At 49.2% G+C, this 18,252-nt stretch overlaps 1 protein-coding gene across 3 annotated transcripts in view; it reads right to left on the bottom strand.

Annotated features, from left to right (window-relative positions):
- Positions 1-18,252, bottom strand: part of CBL (Cbl proto-oncogene) — a 40,025-nt gene extending 21,773 nt beyond the window's left edge. For all 3 annotated transcript variants that reach the window (XR_010826135.1, XR_010826134.1, XM_066981055.1), the window contains exons 1-2: positions 17,912-18,252; positions 11,478-11,725 (exon numbers count right to left, since the gene is read on the bottom strand). Coding sequence is in view for 1 of the 3 variants with exons in the window: in XM_066981055.1 (XP_066837156.1) it covers positions 11,478-11,725; positions 17,912-18,058 (395 nt within the window). In the remaining 2 variants the exon portion in view is untranslated. The remainder of the gene's footprint in view (positions 1-11,477; positions 11,726-17,911) is intronic.

The following is an 18,252-nucleotide window of genomic DNA, read 5'->3' as shown; positions in this document are numbered from 1 at the left end:
CCTTGGCAAACTTGAACAAGCAAGAACACAAATAACACAAACACCGGCACCGAGAGCTGAACCACAGGCTGGGAATTGCTGACCTGGGCGCCTGAATCCCCCTGGCAGTCAGGATTCAGACACCCATCACACACGCGTTTTTGGTAACGTTACCCAGGGACCACAAGCCACATCAGTTGCTCCCCTCGCTGCTCGCGACCGAGCCGAAGGCGGCACCTGCAGCAGCTTCAAAGGCGGACCGGTGGCGTGCTTCTGTGTCGTGCTTCAGTCCGCAGATGGAGCAGCGGCTACGGTTTGGGTGGGATTTCCTCCGTTCCCCCGAGCGCTTCACACGCACATGCTAAGCACTCGGCACCTTGGCAGATACCGAACCAACCACACACAATGAGGGAAAGCTCAGAAAGCCAACCGTTTTTCCACTCCATACAGTAACCAAATACTTTACTAAGAAACATCTGCAGCCCTAGCACGGAGGCACGATTCCGTCCGCACAGGCGATGTAACGGAGCCATTTCTTCAGCAGAAACACCTCCAGCTGCAGTGACAGCAGCCCCCAACACCGTGCTGCCTTGACACGGGTCTCAAGGAGCTGCCCCAGGGAAGGCGATCCAGCAGGGCTGTGTCTTTGGGTACCCAGCGCTTCGTTGTCAGCTCCCCAGGGTGTGTGGACACGTCCCTCCGTCCTCCCTCTGCTGCTGTGGTCGTGGTGCTTCGCTCCTGGCCGGCTGTGGGCCGTGCTCCACGTGTTCTGGTGAAGGCAGGAGCCAGCCGGGCGCTTCCACTCGCCCCCAGGCTCCTCGCTGCTGCTCCTCCCTCCCCCGGACCCCGAGCTGATTTTTCTTTTCCCGTTTCCTGTTTGCTGGACAAAAGCTTTTTTTCTACGTACGGGCTCAGTGTTGCAAAGCCGTTACCGGCAGAGGACGGCTTGAATCGCGGCGTTGGCTCCTCCAGCTGCAGCGATGCCATTAGTTAAATGGCTTCAAGCGACCAAGTCAGACAGCACCCAACGGGACTGGAGCAGGACTCCAACACCATCCTTACCTCGAGGCCACGGGAAGACAGCGCTGCTACTTGTGCCACCGCCAGCCACAGCTTTTGTTTTCTTCCAGCATCCCTCAACTCATCCCCAGGGCAGTCCTGCTCTTCACATATAGCGAGGAGGAGAACAACCGGGAGATCGATGGGCACAGCACCATGCCATGTGCCACGATTCGAGACGCACCCCACGGCTGTGAAACTGTTTTACTGAAAGCATGCTACAAACACCGCTGTACGGAAGGAATGAGGAGCTGCAACAAGACAACCAACTACGAAATGCTTCACTTTTTTGAAGTTGCGGTGCACACTCCTTATTCAAGACCAGGTTTTCAAATTGATTTTGTATTTGCGCTCCTGCTGGCTTCGTAAAACCTGTGAACACGGGGTCTGCACTAATAACATTCAGCACCCCTAGGGATAGGCTGCTGTCAGCAAAGATTCTTCAAGGGAAGCTAGGACTTGAACACAGCCACACCTCCACCATGGCCCTGAAACAAATAACATCACTCAGCTGCCCTGGTTAAAACACAAATGCCCCATTCCATACAAACAGCAGCAAACAGAGTTAAATTACAAGTCAGTTATGAAGACTAAGAGGGTAAAAAACTCAAATCAGGACACCTGAGTTACTATAAAACCATCCTACCCGAAACTTAAGTGAAGGCTCTCTATATGTAAACTTGGCTGCTTTAAAGGGCACGACCCAAAGTTCATCTCACAGCAAGAAATGCAATCTCAGTACGTGGAAAAACGACTACGAGCATTTTTTAAAAAAATGCAAAGCACGCTCATTCAGTCTCATGGAAAATTAAGGAAAAAAAAAGCATTAGAGAGGATGTGGGAGGATCTGACAACTTAACACTAACTCATTGACTCAAAGTCAGGGCTCCTAAAAGCGATGACGCACTTTCTAATTGTTTTTGTTTTCACAGAATTAACACATGCACCTCGGACAACGCCGATACACCACTTCCTTTCCTCAGAAATGCTACATTTATATGGTAAAAGGAGGACAGATGACTGCCTTGGAATTGAGACGATTACTCAGACTGAGGTAAACCACCCCAATGCTGTACTATTCCTTGCTATTGTTGAAAATTTGTGTTTTTTCCAACAAATCAGGACCCAAAACAGTTCTTGCAGCACCGCAGCCTTATGCCCCTGTGGCACCCCACGCCGAGCTGCGAGCACACCATAATTATTTCAATAGCAGAGCAATTAATGCTTGCTTCTCTGTAAATCCCACATCAACAACCCTATTGATGGATACAACTTCCTTCAGGACCTGGACATTCTTCTCAATATGAGATCATATTAAGTCTCCTAGAGGCAAAAAAAACAGTAGGTTATTTACTTTATTTTACAGGTGAGGCAGCTGAAGCATGGACAGGCAGTGCTGGAAAGCAGAATTACAGCAAGGGAATTTCTAATCTCCTATCGTGTGCTCATCATTGCAGAATGCCATTCGCTAAGTACTACTGCAAGACATCAGAAGTAAGGAAATACAAGTTTCCTACCCTCTCACTTCTAGGGTTACTGTGTAATTATACAGTTACCAGATGACATTTAGGAGACAGGCTCAGTATCCATACAGGTAACTGGAAGCATATGCTCCCAGTACTTAATAATTTGAAACAAACAAAAAAAACCCTCAGCTTTTGGGTTCTGCAAACAGCCAGTATTTTTTCCTGCAACCACTTTCCATATTTGAGTTCAAAAAAGTCAGCTTTTTTAACAAGCCCCCAACAAGTAAAATGCACGTTTCAGAAACCACAAAGGCAGGAGGTTATCACATAACACATGCTTTTCAGATGTTACCAGCTATGCACCAGACATTAGCAGTTAGCCTCAATTTGAGCAGATAGGTGGCTGCACCTGGCTCCAGAAAGAACAACTGGATCTGATATCCTACAACCACACCAGCAAGAAGTTTGCCGTGTGCTCTTCATGTTAACACGAAACTCCAGCCTGCTCACATCAGCAGCGAGTCGAAATGCTTGAGGTGATCCCAAGCTGACTTTTATAACGCAGACAGCTTCAGAGTCCTCTATGCACAGTAATCAGCTTTAAAAATAGCAACAACGGAACTACTTTCAACAAAACGTGCAAGACAGGAAGCGAATGAAATTCCATTTAACTATTGCTAGCTCAACAGAAGCCGCCCCACAGAGCGGCGCGGGGCCGCTGCTCGCAGAACGGCTCCTCACCGCCTGAAACTGCACAGCAGGGACAGGAGGAACACAGGGGCTGTGGGACGAGGTATCCTCAGCCCCATGTACCCCACAAGAGCACCCGGCTCGAGGCATCGGGAGGCACGATGGCAGCACAACCTCGTCAGGAGAGCCTGCAAACACCATCTCAGATCCTCACCTGCTCAGCATCTGCTCCAAGCCCATGCTGCTGCTGCTGGGAAGACTCCCCCTTTTTTTTAAAACACAATTAAGTCTTATATTCACTGCCAAAAATGCAATAGTTGACTACTGAAAGGCGGTCTCTGCACCTCTGCATGTAGTATATCTTTCCAGTCTCTCTTTCCTTCACATCAGAACTGGTTGCACCTATAAAGCAGCAAGAAATTCTAGAGGCTAATTCCTTTTTCAGTGCACTAGATCTTACAGGTCAAAAAACTATTACATGAAAAATGCTTCCTTACAGTCTTCTGAATCCTGACACTTGCCAACCAACATCCAGAGACAGTTAAATACACCAAATTCTGCACGCAGAGCGTGACGGTCACCTTCAGATGTCACACACAGCATGCCGCAAGTGACCAGAAAACCTTGGCAGAGTCACACATGGCTGCGATTGATCTGAAGCAGTGACCACCACACTACAGCAGACTGCCCAGGAGCACCAACCTGCCGGCCTTTAAAGGGTCTGCACTTCTTACTCCAGGCACAAATGCTACTTGGACATTTTTAACAAGCTAGATGTCTGTCAGCATTGGGAGGGTAAAAACCACCCATGTTTTCCTGGATTTATGTATTATAGAAAGCACTTAAAAGAAAATACTTACTTTGACCTGATTAGTGGTTTTTAAAGAGCTCAACACATCTGATTAGTGGGGTCTTGAAAGTGCCCTGGGGATTGACAAGACAAAGGACAGCCTCGCACCCACGTACCAGCGTCATCTGCTGACCTGATTATGGGGGCTACACAGCAAGACTTCCTGGCCATATATCTGTACCTGGGCTCTTCACACTGGAGTTAAAAGTGCATATTTCTGCGGCTATGTGTTACAATCAAAGGGAAGAAGGAGGCACAAAACCCTCATCTCCAGCCCAGGGGAGACTCCATACTTCGCATTCGGTCTCCGGCCTCAGTTATCACAGAGCAGCCTGGGACTCCTTGGAGGCAGCCTGTGAGCTCCACCATTTCACCCCCAACCAACATCCTGTCGAAACACCAAACCCAAGATATTTCATGACACAAATACCCCAGTACAAACAGCCAACCTCAGAGCAGGCCTGCTCTCCAAGCTGCAGCCACCAGGCCCGCAGCAGACGGCAGCGCTGGCCTGGAGACAACCGAGAGCTGCAGCCAGCTCCCCCCTCGTAACCCCGGTGTCCCCTCCATGGGTGGCAGCGAGTGACATTGTCCCAGCATGTGGGTGACATGTACGGGGGGGGCAGCCCAACCCTGCTGCTAGATGGGACCAGGCACTGCAGCTCACACCAGGCCCCACCACAACACACTGAGGGCCGTGACTACCGTCCCCTTCCCATCGACAGAAACCCAAAACGTGGCATCTTGGCCCTTGGCGCACAAGCCAAGCACCCAAGAAACACGGCACAGTTGCCAAGAAGCAGAATCAGATTGTTGCCAGCTTCGAGAAATCTATCCACGCTTTAAAAAATAATTACTACCAGCTAAACAATGCACTTGTACTTTCATCCACAAAAGCAAGTCCGCAGAGTTAGCCCTCTGTACAACTCTACAATTCTATAAGGTCTGAAAGCAAAGAAGCTGACAGGAATAAAAAGTTTACTGCACAATAAGGAAGTAATCTGGAAGGTTACCTTTGTCCATAAACTGATTTTCAAGATAGTGGTCCAATTGGATGCAAAGGCAACTAAAATGAATATGAATTTAAGCCAATTATGTTAAATCTTATCTGAGTTCCATAATTATCACCTAAACCAGCAATTGAAAGCCAAATTAAAGAGAAATAATTTACATTCCTCTCTCCAACAACATTTAAATGATAATGAATTTCTTCTTGGGTAATAAGCAGTTAGTGTTCATATGCTGGAGCCTGGCAAGGAAACCTTTCTTGTGGGCAGCTTTGGAGCTTGTTCTTTTCTTTAAGATGTTCTAATTTAAATGCAGATGCAGACTTCACACTAATGGGTTTTGTTAATAAAAAAGTCCTAGCTGCACTAGAAGGAAGTGACAGAAGGAGGACTCGCATGCACAACTTCAGTTTCATATTCTGTCACATCTTTTTCGCTGGGCAGAAGTGCGTGTGTGTGTGAGCTCTCCAAAATACACAGTCAGAGCACTAACCTCCCCCAGAGGGCATCCCTAGTTCACGCCATAATGCAAGTGTTTTCCAACTTTTTCTCTTTAAATTCCAGTATTTTTTTTCCAAGTCATTCTTCATGCATTTCCTTCCCCTTCAGGGATATGCACGGTCATTTCCAGTAGGCATTAAATATTGGTAGCTTTTTCCTGTGTAAATTAGTAAGTCTTCATACTAGAGCTAGAGAAGGATACGAAATCCTGCTGAGCCAGCATCCTTTTAAGACTGTTGTCAGAAAGACAACAGCTAAATGCAGACTAGCTTCCCAAAACCGTCTGCACTTCCACGTTACATGGAGAGGGCTTATGACATTCCCTGCCTAACCCCATTTTCTCCTCCGCGGATACATTAATTTTGTTAACAGTTTGTTTTCCAAAGTATGCAAGCTGAACGAGCAAAATAACTTGTGCTATTTCCTAAACATCCAGTCTACATCCTGAGTAATTACTTCTTCTCAGCCTTTCACCTACCCCCACCCTCCCGCTTACATAACTGCATTCTCACGTGGAAACATTTGCAACGGGCTGACCTTATTTAGAAAATAACTTCTGAATTTTCCCTCATAACAGGCTGCGTTAACATCCTCAGTATAGTTGATTCCGTGGTGAAAACGAGGTTCTCCCCCCTAATTCATCCTCTCCCAAGGAACAGAGGATTCCTCTCCCAGTCTACTTAAAGCAAGTTATTTCCCTGCCCTGCCGCGTGAAGTATAAATAATCTATTTACAAAACTGCAAGAAAGCTGCTGCTATGAGTAATTTATGTAGGGGGGCAAACTGACAAATGGCAGCTCTTCTCTGCAAGTAAGAGATCTGGAGAAATAACAGCTTTCTGTAGTAGACACAAAAAAAGGACAACCACCGAGTCTCTAAATTAAACTGCAATCAAGAGTTTAGGCAAGTTCAGCATGGTCAGAGTAGTGCCACAGCACTGTCAGTCAATGGAACCATCACACTGCAGGAAAAAGATACACATGTTCAACCAGTTTTTGCTACCATTATTTAAAAAGTAAACTCAGGAAATTCACGGTATTTACAGGGTCACAGAAGTCACATTTACCACTGTAGGCAGCCCAGCAAGCTACTCAGAGCTAAGCTTGGGCACCTTTCTCCTTTGGATACAGACCTGTTAACTGTCCTCTACAGAATTCCTTTTACTGCACTGCTCCAGCTACACAGGCTACAAACATCACCTCTGGGTGGCATTTTATTTATTTTAAAGTGACAAGTCTTATATGCCTCCTGCATTAGGCAGCAGTAAAGAATACGAGCCAACGGTTTCCGAAATGTTTGTGCTCCTTGAGAAAACCTGCTATTTACTGAATGACTTACCTTTGGCTCATTGCAAATATACGACAATATTAAGAATGCTTAACTCTTGAAATACCACTTGCTTCCAATACCAAGCCCTGCAGATGTTACCATTTCGGCCTACCAGATGCCCAAATCTACAGTCTGGTTTTAGAGCGCACACCGCCATCAGCAAGGGCAACCAAACCAAGCTCCCAAACCGTCAGTGCTCGGAAGAATAACGCAGTACCCCCACCAAACAAAAGCTCTACTCGGAAGTCACCAAGTTGAATCATATCTGCTTGCCTACTCAGTCTATAAACAGAAACCAGAAGTTACCACATGTACTTAATTAGTCAGGAAACGCATGCATGGCTTTAGAAGCACCCTCAACAGTGTTAATTTTTAAATAGAAATGCAAGTGAGCTAAAGCAGAATTTGAATAGCATCTGCAAAGCTCTCCTGATATAATAAGCAGGCAGGTTCCCTTCACCAAAACTGCAGTGTGAGTTTGTGCAAGCTCATAGCAATTTCAGGTGAAGGCCTGCACATCAAAACCGCACTGCTACAGAGCCAGCGCGGCCGTTACAGTCCCAGGAAAAGAAAGCAAGCCATCGAGTGCTGACGGCGTTGGAAGTCGTGCTAACTGTGATGTTAGCCACAACAGGAGGACGCTTTCAGCACAGTGACAGTTAAGGTATTACACAGGAGAGCTGAATTCACTTCTAACAGCCCTATGATTGCAACGAGACTCAAATTGAAGGAACAAAGACTCACCCACATCCGCGAGCGCTGCGAGCGTTCGCACGAGCCTCTCCTAGCCCTGCTCTCAGCACCCCTGCTTCTCTGCTCTAGTTTCAACATCAGAGGGTCGTACATCCAGCCTTCTGTTCTGCTCCTTGCAAATACACCCTTAAACTTTCAATACGCAAACGCAATCTTATTTGTACTTCTGGGTTTTAAACTAAGCCTGCCTTAAGCAAACACCAAACAGCATCCATATTACGCTCCCACACAGCCTACCCTGAACACACACAACACAGTGCACCGAAACACTCGACACTGACACACATCTTGCAGCTATTACAAGCTCTTAGGGCAGCACAAGCAGCTACGGGACGTGGTGCTCTGCAGCCGTGCTCCAGTTCTGCCTTCGTCCACCACGGAGGTGCATGCTGGAGAATCGCTGAGAAGTTTAAGAGGAAATGCACACAGAGATTTAAAAATAATAAAAATAAAAGCTTGATGCTCAAGAGATCGGGACAAACCTGATCCTACAATCTAAGGAGACTTCAATCATTTTTAATTGCTGGTGTGTTTGCTAGCAGCAAACACCTGCATAGCTTGCACACTAGTTATGCAAACATCAAAATAGTGACTTTTCTTTACAGCAAGAGACCTTTGGGGGAGGAAAACAACAGCACACACAACAGGAAACAAACTGAATGCTAAATCTGGAAGACAGGAAGAAAGAAACTTCAAGGACAACGGGAAAAATGTCAGAAAGTCAAGAAAAAAACGATTATTCAGTACACCAAATTAGATTTTTAAAGGCATGTTTTCAAAACACTGCAGACTAACATTAGCAGTAAGCTTGCATAAGATCAAGAGCAAAACAGATTTTTTATATATACATAAGCGCACACACGCTGCCATGAGTATATTTCCAATGAATACCAGATTCAAGTTATATTTGCTTGCTCTACAGGCTGCTGACAATCTTCCAGAAAGTTTCTCCCACGCTTTGGATATTTGAACTCATTCATTCTTACAAAGCAAAAAAAAAAAGTTTTCCTTCAACTCCTAACAAGGTGAGAAAATCTGTCAAGCTTATTCACTTCTTTATAAACATTTTAAATCTAAAGGTGCATTTATAGCAAAATTTCTTTTAACTAAGTTTACGAAGAAAGAAACAAGTAGCATCTCAAGTCATCAGGTGCCAAAAGCCCACACAAGCAAGCAGCCTGATGCTGGAAGTGCTGTAATTATCGGATTCCCAGCTGAAGCAGAAGTGTCATCCTTGGTGCAGAGGTCTCTCTTGAATCAGCATATGATTCATACGCACAGCCTACCCTAACCTCTTCCTTTTCTACAACAAAATTAGAGAATTGAGAAAGTTACCACAGTCATTACCAGCACCGGGAACGGGGCGTCTCGCCCTTGGTGCCAAAACAGTAACTGCTAATTCCTGGGCTGAGCGAAAAGCGAAGGAAAATGGAACAAGACTAGCTGGGATGTGATTCTGATTTCACGCTTACGTTTATAAGTCTCACCACAGTTGCTTCCCTGGTAAGCTGTTTATTCATGAACAGTACAATTAGAAATTCTCCAAAGCCCCGTCACCCCTGTCAGCAAGCATCCTCTACTGGAATCCGCTTTAAGCTTATTGATTTGGATCCCCACCCTCCTCTTTTCACTCAGTTTGACTGCAAACTGAATAAGGAGTTTTTCCAGGGTGATTTAACTCTCCGGAAATATTGCCCCTTGCTCCGCTCTGAAATAACAAGGGACACGAGGTGAGATGTTGAACTTACTGACACGGCTATCTACCATTTGCTCATCAGATGTTCCTTGTTTATGATCACAACACACACACAGCTAACCAGAACAAAGCTCACAGGCAAGGGTTTCATATACCCTCTTAGCCTATTTCTGGAGGCAATAGTCAACGTTCCAGAAAATAACATCACCTGTATTATACGGGAGCAATGTAGAAATCATGAGTGATAAATGCTCCTTAAACTATTTCAGGAACAACCTGTTGCACTGTAAAATCATTGTCTTCAGTGACAATCTGTGCTGTCACTATCTCAAAGGACAATCCCATAGAATGACCAGTTCCAGCAGAAGACGCAGAGATCAATTTTAATTGGTTTAATCAATTCATTCACAGTAAAAAGTGCTTTTCATACTGTAGCTCACTTGGACCTGAGCGAAGGCACAAAACCCCTCCACAATTTTCCACTAAATATTGCCTCATCCCCAAAACACAGCAGTTTAATGAAGTCTGCCCCCATACTTGTTGCATCCATGTGATCTTCTATAATACTCGATGAGAATTCCACCTAGCAGCATCGCCCCCAAACTCACCCAAACTTGCAAGAAATGCGTGAGGAGCCAGTTGTGTCTACAGAAACCACATTCTCCCCAAAAGGGGAAAAAGAAACACCCGCCCCACACATCTAACTCTTGGGTCTGCACATTACGCCAAACCTAGTTCCTGAAGGCCTCATACAGAGAACTAAACTTCTTTTAAAAGAAACAAAGATACCGCACGAAGTGCTGTATTTACACTCCCAAACCCTGCCTCAAACAAACTAAGAGGAAGTCTAATCTCACAAAGCGACGCTAAGCAACAATGCAGATATATATATTTATATTTATATATATATATATTTCTTGATTCGTTCTTGAACAGTGGCAGTGAGAAACAAGGCAGCATTAACAATGACTTCCATACCCACTATCACAGGCTGTTGGAGTTCAGCATTATAGAACAAGCTACAGGGAGTTCAATGCTATACCAGAAACATGTGCCAGCACTTCTTTTTTCTTCCCCCCCGAAATAATTCAAGCAAGTAGTTGCCAGGGCGTTAACCACATATTCTCCCCAGGGCAATTATGCTCAGCTACTGGGTTGTTTTCACTTTCTTCTACTGTTTTTTAATTCGATGCCTACTGCAAAATCCTGAAATGAGTTTAAAATTACAAGCGCATGCTTTGTATCTCTGTCCATTACACCCGGCTGCCAACAGTTAGACAAACACGTTGGATCGGCGTTTCCCAGAGCCTTACCCTTCTCCTAAGCCACCCGAGCTTGCCTTTCCTTAAACTTAAAGGAAGGGAAGCGCCAGCTTTTCAAGTACAGTGTAGTGCTCATCCAATTCACGCTATTTTGAATCAAGCAAAGCTTATTTCCAAATACAGTTGCAGTCTCCTCCTCCACCTGTCCTTTTCAGTAAGCATTTCGCCTTTAAGATATGACTTCTGAACAACAACAACAACAAAAAAAACACATTCACAAGACTGCTCGCGCCCTGATCTACCTTAAATAGCAAGTTTTCAATGTATGAAGGTTTAGGGGTTTTAGTACAATGCCTTATTCGCACAAATTGAGGTTATTTTACTTCCTCCCCCTCCCTTGGAAACAGTTTCTAGAAAAAGGAAAAATTCCAACAAAGCCTAAAGATGATTCCTTTGCTACATATAAAATATTCTTCTGTTTCCTAAAATGGCCACAAAGGTTATTCTGAACCTTATCATCCTCTCTTATAAGGTATTCCCTATGGGAGAAGGCAAAGGAGTGCAAAACCTTTCCACAGCAGCGCAAAACCTTTCCACAGCACACTTTATTGTGCTTATTTATATTGTGCTTTATTTATTTTATTTATGAACGGAGCACACCTGAACCAGACAACAGCTAAGGCTACGCAGGCTCTGAACGCTTACTCTGCACTCTGATTCCAACGCAGTTACGTATATTTTACTTAAGACTCCACACTTAGCCTTAAATTTATGCCAAGCCTGCTCTGACGCGCAGACAACATGCCATTCTGCACACATCTGTTCAAGCCCTTGCTCCCTAAAGCAAATTCACATCACGGGTATTTGAAACCATTTCCCCGTTACCTAGGTTGAGAGTTCTCCTCGTACATCCGCTCCTTCCCTTCCTTGAAGAGGCTGATGGTCTGCTTGGTTTTCTTCATCAGGTTCTCCATGAACACCCGGAAATACTCGTTTTCTCCCAAGGTCTCCATCTTCCCCTCGTAGCGCGACAGGATGGTCCGGAGGTGCTGGTAGGTATCAGGCAGCAGGTCGAGGATGTAGGGCGGGCTGTTCTTCAGCGCCAGCTTCGGGTTCTGGCACAAACGCACCACCTACGGTTAATGGAGAACACTCATTTTTAATACTTAAAAAAAAATCAAGCAGTGATCAGTCACTTAAAGACAGCTCAGGGTTACTGACGAACGCAATACACCGAAACCTTCGCTCCCAACAAGCCGCGTTTGGTGCTCGAGTCCAGGCAGGGAACCCAGCCACCATCATATCCACAGAGCAAAACCCCCAGCAGACAGGTGGCTATGTTTTATGAGGTTGCTTTTCACCCCACATTCATCTTAAAAAACAAATTCAAGAAGATTCAGTATATTGGGTTTGCAGTGGCAAGGATGTAGCTGACCACCGGCGTGCCTATGACTTGCTGCCACGGGCTCTGAGCACGTCCACAGGCCGAATTTCACCTCGCCAGCTGCCCTAACTTTGGCTACCAAAGCAACTTCTCACCCTGACCCTTATTTCAGGAGGAACACACCCACACAGCGAGGTCCCACTGCTACAGGTAGAGCAGCACGCCAAAAGTTTCTTGAAGGCGGCAGCGCTCAAGGAATATCCTCTCCTTGCCCTTCAATAGTGCAAGGACTACGGGGAACTGCAGCTTTTCAGGGATAATTATGGCCATCAAGGAAGGATGAAGGCAAAGGAAATCTTCTGTGCAAGAATGAGAAGGAAGCTGTAGCATGATGGACGCCGTAGGGGAAAGCTTGGTAAAAATTTAGCTCATGAGGATTTCTGTTCCCACTTAGGCATCAGCCTGGCTTCAAGTAGACAAGCCAACAACTTCAAGTAGACAAGTCTCATAGAAAAATGGAATTCTGCGTAATAATTTGTGCCTTTTTTTAAAAAAGCACAGCATATTCACAGCTCTTCTGGTACTAATAATTAGGTTAACGGGCTATTAGATGACCATACCCTGTCTGCTGCTTGGCCCACAGCTAAATATCTAACTCCTCTTCCTTCCCAGCCCCAAGTTCTCCTTTTTTAACGCAGTCAGATCACATTCTCAAAGAACCTGAATACGTCAGCCCAGAGTTTTGCCATCTAAAGAGAATTTTTAGGTTGACTGACAGAATAACTGCATTTTTACGCACTTCTGCATCCTGCACTTCAGGTGTAAGTAACAAGGAGAATACTGCTGTTCAGACCTCACAAGCAAATCGAGATCCAAGCCGAACTTAGCACAGGGCCTTAATGGACACACCAACAGCTCAGGATAATAAGTTTGTGACTGGGGAGGGTAGAAGAAGCCTCTTCACCATCCTGCATTGCCAAAATTTTCTATTACCTACCACAAAAGACAGGGAGAAATGATGGCACAACGGCAGTTAATAACATCACTGGTGCACCGTCGGTTGTAAGAAGTACTGAAACTCTTCTGCCATCTCCATCAGGCTCGAGAGGAAGGCCAGTACAAAATACCCATATTGCTCCCTCAGGTTCATGTTATCTGGCAGCTTAATACCAAAGCACACAAACGAGGTCTAAACTAACGAGGCTTGCAGGCACAAGGGCATCGCGGGTATCGAACAAGGCGGTCCTTGCGCAGCGCGCCATGGCCACCAAGTCCTGCGAGGCCTGCAGGAGCAGTCAGCTGGTTCCCTACAAGGCACGCTTAAATGCCCACTTCCCTTAAAAACCCAAGGGGCGTTGGAAAGTGAAGTAATTTATTCCAAAAAGAGAACTTCAGCATTTCACTCTGTCACTCGGGGTACATGCAAAAAGCAACCTCGTGGGGTTAAGTGGCGGCTGACTCCGAGCAGTGCCCGTATTGAGAGCTGGGGGAGAAGGGAAGGGCACCGGGCTGCTAAAAAATCAAGCAGAAAATCTGCCTGCCCTTTAGGAAAGTCCTTGCTGAAGAAGCCTCCCCAAAAATAGACGGAAGCACGTCTACCAACGAGCCCCTGCCCTTGGAGGAGGCGGACGTGCGTTCGAAGTCCCGACCAGGAGACGGGTGGTCACGCCATGACTTATCCGATGGATTTTGGTGCCTCGATCGCTGCTTCCTCGGAGCCTGTGAACACTGTAGAGCCGACCACATGAACACGTCTGTCCCCTGCACGAAGCCAGTTCCCCTACACGGGGCAGACAGATCCCAACCGCGCCCCTCAGACCCAGCCGCGCTGCGTGCTGGAGGGCGAAATCACTTCTCCCACCGAGGCCGTTTACTGCCCGGTGGGTTTAGAGGCTTCGAAACAGGCGGTACGAGGAAGCCACATAAAACAAGCGTGCAAGTCCTGCTCCCGGGCTCCGTGACAGAAATGGGGTTGGCTGCTGCCCCCAAGCCCCCAGCTGCAGAGGCAGACCCCGAAAGTCAGCGACGGGCCCAACCTCGGGAGCAATCCGAGGTTTCCTCGCAGCAGAAGCACGTCCTGCAAGCCACTCAAAGCCTCGACCGAACGTTTCACAAGCCGTGACTTGCAAGGATACCTAAAATAGCTCGCAGCAGGGCCAGAGCAGCTTTGATTTTATTATCAAACGAGCTTCTCGATTTACCAAGTCGCCCCAAACCAGCTCAGATAAGGGTTTAAACAGAGCTACTTCACAGGAACCGCTGCCTCGTGAGCCCGGCCGCTTGTTCCCCCAGCGGCAGCGGCCCCGGGGCCTTGTGTGCGTCCCTCCAGGGGCTGGCAGCAGGGTGACAGTGCCCCAGGAGATGTCCCCAGCCCCGGGAGCAGCAATGGGGAAGGAAATAGAGCAAGCAGCACATGTTTCGTTAGGTGTGACGGCAGCAAGCACAAGCAACCCGTGGTTTTAAGCTGTCTCAGCTCATCCAAGTTGCCCTGGGTTCTGCTTCGTGCTCTCAGGAGCAAGGCTTCTACGGAGGCTTTGGGGTTTTCAGAGACACCAAAAGTGCTTCCAAAGCTCCTCAAGTTTAGCAAGAAGACTCTAAGAAGGAGACCTGGCAAGAATCCTAAACTTGACTTCAACAGTTTTTCATTTTTCAAAGTGAAGAAGAGAAAATAATAAAATCAGCTTCGGTTCGTTATTGTCCCCATTTTCCCCACAGTTCGGACAAGCTACATTTCTTCCCTGAACAGCTCAATAACCAAGTTCTCTGGAAATCCCATCTCATCTCGAGCCGCCAGGGGAAGGGAAGCCGCCCAAACTTCCCCATCTCCTGCTGAACTTGTGTTTCACCTCCTTCTGCCGCAGCCCAAGTGACCTACAGTGGCACTTGTCTGCATCCGTCCCAGAAACGGAGCAACACCAGGCTGTGCTCAGAGAGGCTCAGCTCCCTGTCAGCTCCTCTTCCACCTCCACGTCTCCCTACACACGCTCCACCAGCCCCTGACACCCCCCGTACCTCACCCTGGGCGTTTCGTGACCACCACCCCTGCCTCAAACGCCACCCCGAGCTGCAGCGCCCGCCGCCCGGATCCCATTTGCAAGAACTGATTCACAGCTTCAGCCCTTCCCTTAAAAAAAAAAAAACACAAACTGGTTTCAACAGCCGATACACCACCGGTTTTCTGACACCAGGCACCGCTTTATTTGCTGAAGACAGCGATAAGATGAGCGAGCACGATAAAAGCAAACCAAGAGCAGCTGAACCACGCCGTGCGCTACCAGGTTCCAGCCCAGAAGGAAGCGAGTGCCGCTCTCTGCTGCGAGTTCGCCGGCTCAGAAAACATCTGGACTGCCGCGTCAGAGCTAAATCCATCACCTCCACCCAGCTGAGAGGAAGGTGAGCAGCCTCCTGCATTGATGGAGAGGGCTACCTGCACTACCCTACCACGCGCCACGGCAAGAGCGGCGCTCGGCACCACCAAAAAGCTGAGCTTCGGGGGGCCGAAGGACAGGAATGCGTCAGGCAGCTTAAGGAGAAGATCCTGAGGAGTATCTGCGCGAGAATCAGCTCGCATGGGAAATTCAGCAGGCACATCCTAAAGCGGAGAGGCACGAGCGCTTTGACAACACGGGCTAATTGCGCAGACTAACGAACCAGGTCGCGAACGCGCCGTACGCACACAGATACGGCACGCGGGTCTGCGAGGCATGCATCACCCGTCAAACACGCACACTTGGTTATCGTTTGTTTGTTGTTTTTTCAGTTTGCACCTGTAATTTCATTTAATTGGCCCAGAAAGCTAGCCCAATTCCGGCTGCTTCCACTCATTTATCCTTTCTCATCGCTACTTCCACAACCACTGTCTAGAAGCCTGGCAATTTGCTCCGCTATTAAACGGATTTCGGATCCAGACGTGTTCTAAGCGTGCATAATACAACTAAAATTAACCGAAATCAGGGGGGCTTCTCACAGTCACACCTTTCCTCCCGTACAAATCACACTGGACAACCTCTCTAGGACGGGAAGGATTAAGCCTAGAGCTGGACCTGTCAGAGGAGCAGAGCCAGGAAGCGTGCGCACGTTCGGATGAGGTTACTTTGACCTGTGGCAGACACAACGGTAGCCCTGGCTCGGCTTTTCTGCTGGTGATTTCATGGTGCAGAGGGCGGACAGCCAAGGCCCGGCTACGCAGACGCGATGTGAATGCATCCCCCAACCACGCCAAGGGAATCAGAGCTTTCTGCAGGCCGTCTGCTCCGCACGGCCCAGCTGACGGAGTCAAACAGGGGTTGACATCCACATCCATCACGTCCACGCAAGAACGAAGATCTGCGTTCCTACAAGTTGCATCTGGGAGTTCGTTTCCAAGAGAGGCGCGTTCCTGAGCTCATCTCCAAGCCACCCGTCCCACGTTAGCACCCCTGCTTGCCCTCCGTGCGTATAAGGGGCAGCCACCGGCGCTTCCCAAAACACCTCGTGCTTTGTCCCCACCTCTCCCTGTGAAAGGTGACCAAAGCTCATCACGAGCACGGCAGGGCGCAACTACAAGCCATGCCTTTTGTTGAGCCAGCCAACACAAAGCGATTTCTTGGCACGGACGTAATTTAATACGTCTCGAAGAAACATCTTGAAGGAAAACCTACGCTGCCTTCCTCAGCGTTTGCTGCAGGAGGTTCAGACGCTGCGTGCATAAACAATGCGGGGAAAAGAGAGAAAAAGTTGAGATGCCTGAGCCTGGCGGGTAACGGGATAAGGAATGCCCACCAGCCCTGCTTGCCCTGCTCCCAGAGGGTTAAGGAGGGGAGGCGACGCTCCCGAGGGACTGCCTGCAACTCGGGCGTCGCTTTTGGGCTAAGCCCTTAGGGGCCGTGCTGCCCCCAGCCCAGCATCACAAACCCCACCGCGCTCCCCGGCACATCAAGCCCAGCCTCGGATCTCGGGGCTGAGCAGTGACAGCACTGGAAGATCAGGCAAAATCCTAGGGAAAACACGTCAGAAGGCTTTTAAATTTCTGCTCCTTTCTGGATACCTCTGCTCATATCACCGGGTCATTCCATAAATAACGTCGGGACCCGGACAAACCAACCGCTCGCCGGGATTTCCTAAAACAAAACCCTTCACCAGGCCACTAAGCCAAGGGCCATCTCTCCCCACCACCAGGCCCCGAGTTTTGCCGTCCTGCCCCCGGAACAGCCATTTCCTGGCATTTTAAAGCGGAGGAGGGGAGGGGAGGGCAGGCAGATGGCCCCCAGCTCCACGGCTCCTTCTCCTCGCACGGCTACACCAGGGGGCTTCCACCGAGACTTTTGGGGTTTATTAAGGAGCAGGAGCTGTGCTGAGCCCGGCCCCAGCCACACGTCCCTGGGGGCTCAGGGGACAAAGCTCTGCGCTGCCCCAAAGCAGGCTCCCAGCCTGCCCACCCAGCACAGGCCGAGACCCCCCGGGGCACCCCAAAATTCACCTGCAGCCCCCCAGGGCCGGCCGACAGCCAGCCTCTGCCCATGGGATCATCATTGGGTGACCCCCCCACCCCAAATCACCTCCCTCCTCCCCCCCCCCCAAAAGCCCTCCTTAACCACCACCCCCAAACCTCCCCCCTCCCCCCCACCCCAAAACCTCCCTGCTCCCTCCAGACCCGGCCCTAAAACCTCTCCCTTCCTTCCCCCCACGACCCCAAAACCTGCCTCCTCCTTACCCCGTCACCCCAAAAACCTACCCCCCCACACCCCAAAACCTCCCCAATCCCCCCACCATTGCTGCCCACGGCCCCAGTGACCCCATTCCCCCCCCATCCCCAAAATACCCCCCAAATTCTCCCCCTAAACGCCCCCCAATCCCCCATACCCCCCCCAAACCCTCCCCAAAATACCCCCAAACCCCCCCAAGTCCCCTCCCAAGCCCTCCCCAGCCCCATCCCAGCCCCCCCCCCCGGCCCCACCTTGTCCATGAGCTTCCAGCACTTCTCCACCATCTTCTTGTCCACGGCGCCGGGCTGGTGGGGGCCGAGGTGGTGGTGGTGCGGCTGGAAGGCGTCCTTCATCAGCCCGATCAGCCCCCCGGGGCCCTTCTTCAGCGGAGCCGACATGAGCGCGGCGCGGGGGCGGCTCCGGGCCTCAGGCCCTGCGGGGAAAGCGGCCGGGGAAGGGGGCGCTGCCCCGGGCCGGGCCGGGCCGGGCCGGGCCGGGCCGGGCCGGACGGGCGGCGGCAGCGGGAGCCGCGGAGCCGCGGGCGGTGGCGGAGGCGGCGGCGGCGGCAGCGGGGGGCGCCCGGCTCCGGCCC

The sequence above is a fragment of the Anser cygnoides genome, chromosome 21, assembly GCF_040182565.1.
Source record: "Anser cygnoides isolate HZ-2024a breed goose chromosome 21, Taihu_goose_T2T_genome, whole genome shotgun sequence".
Taxonomy (NCBI): Eukaryota; Metazoa; Chordata; class Aves; order Anseriformes; family Anatidae; genus Anser; species Anser cygnoides.
The sequence above is the reverse complement of the archived record's forward strand: the minus strand, read 5'-3'. Positions and strand labels throughout refer to the sequence as shown.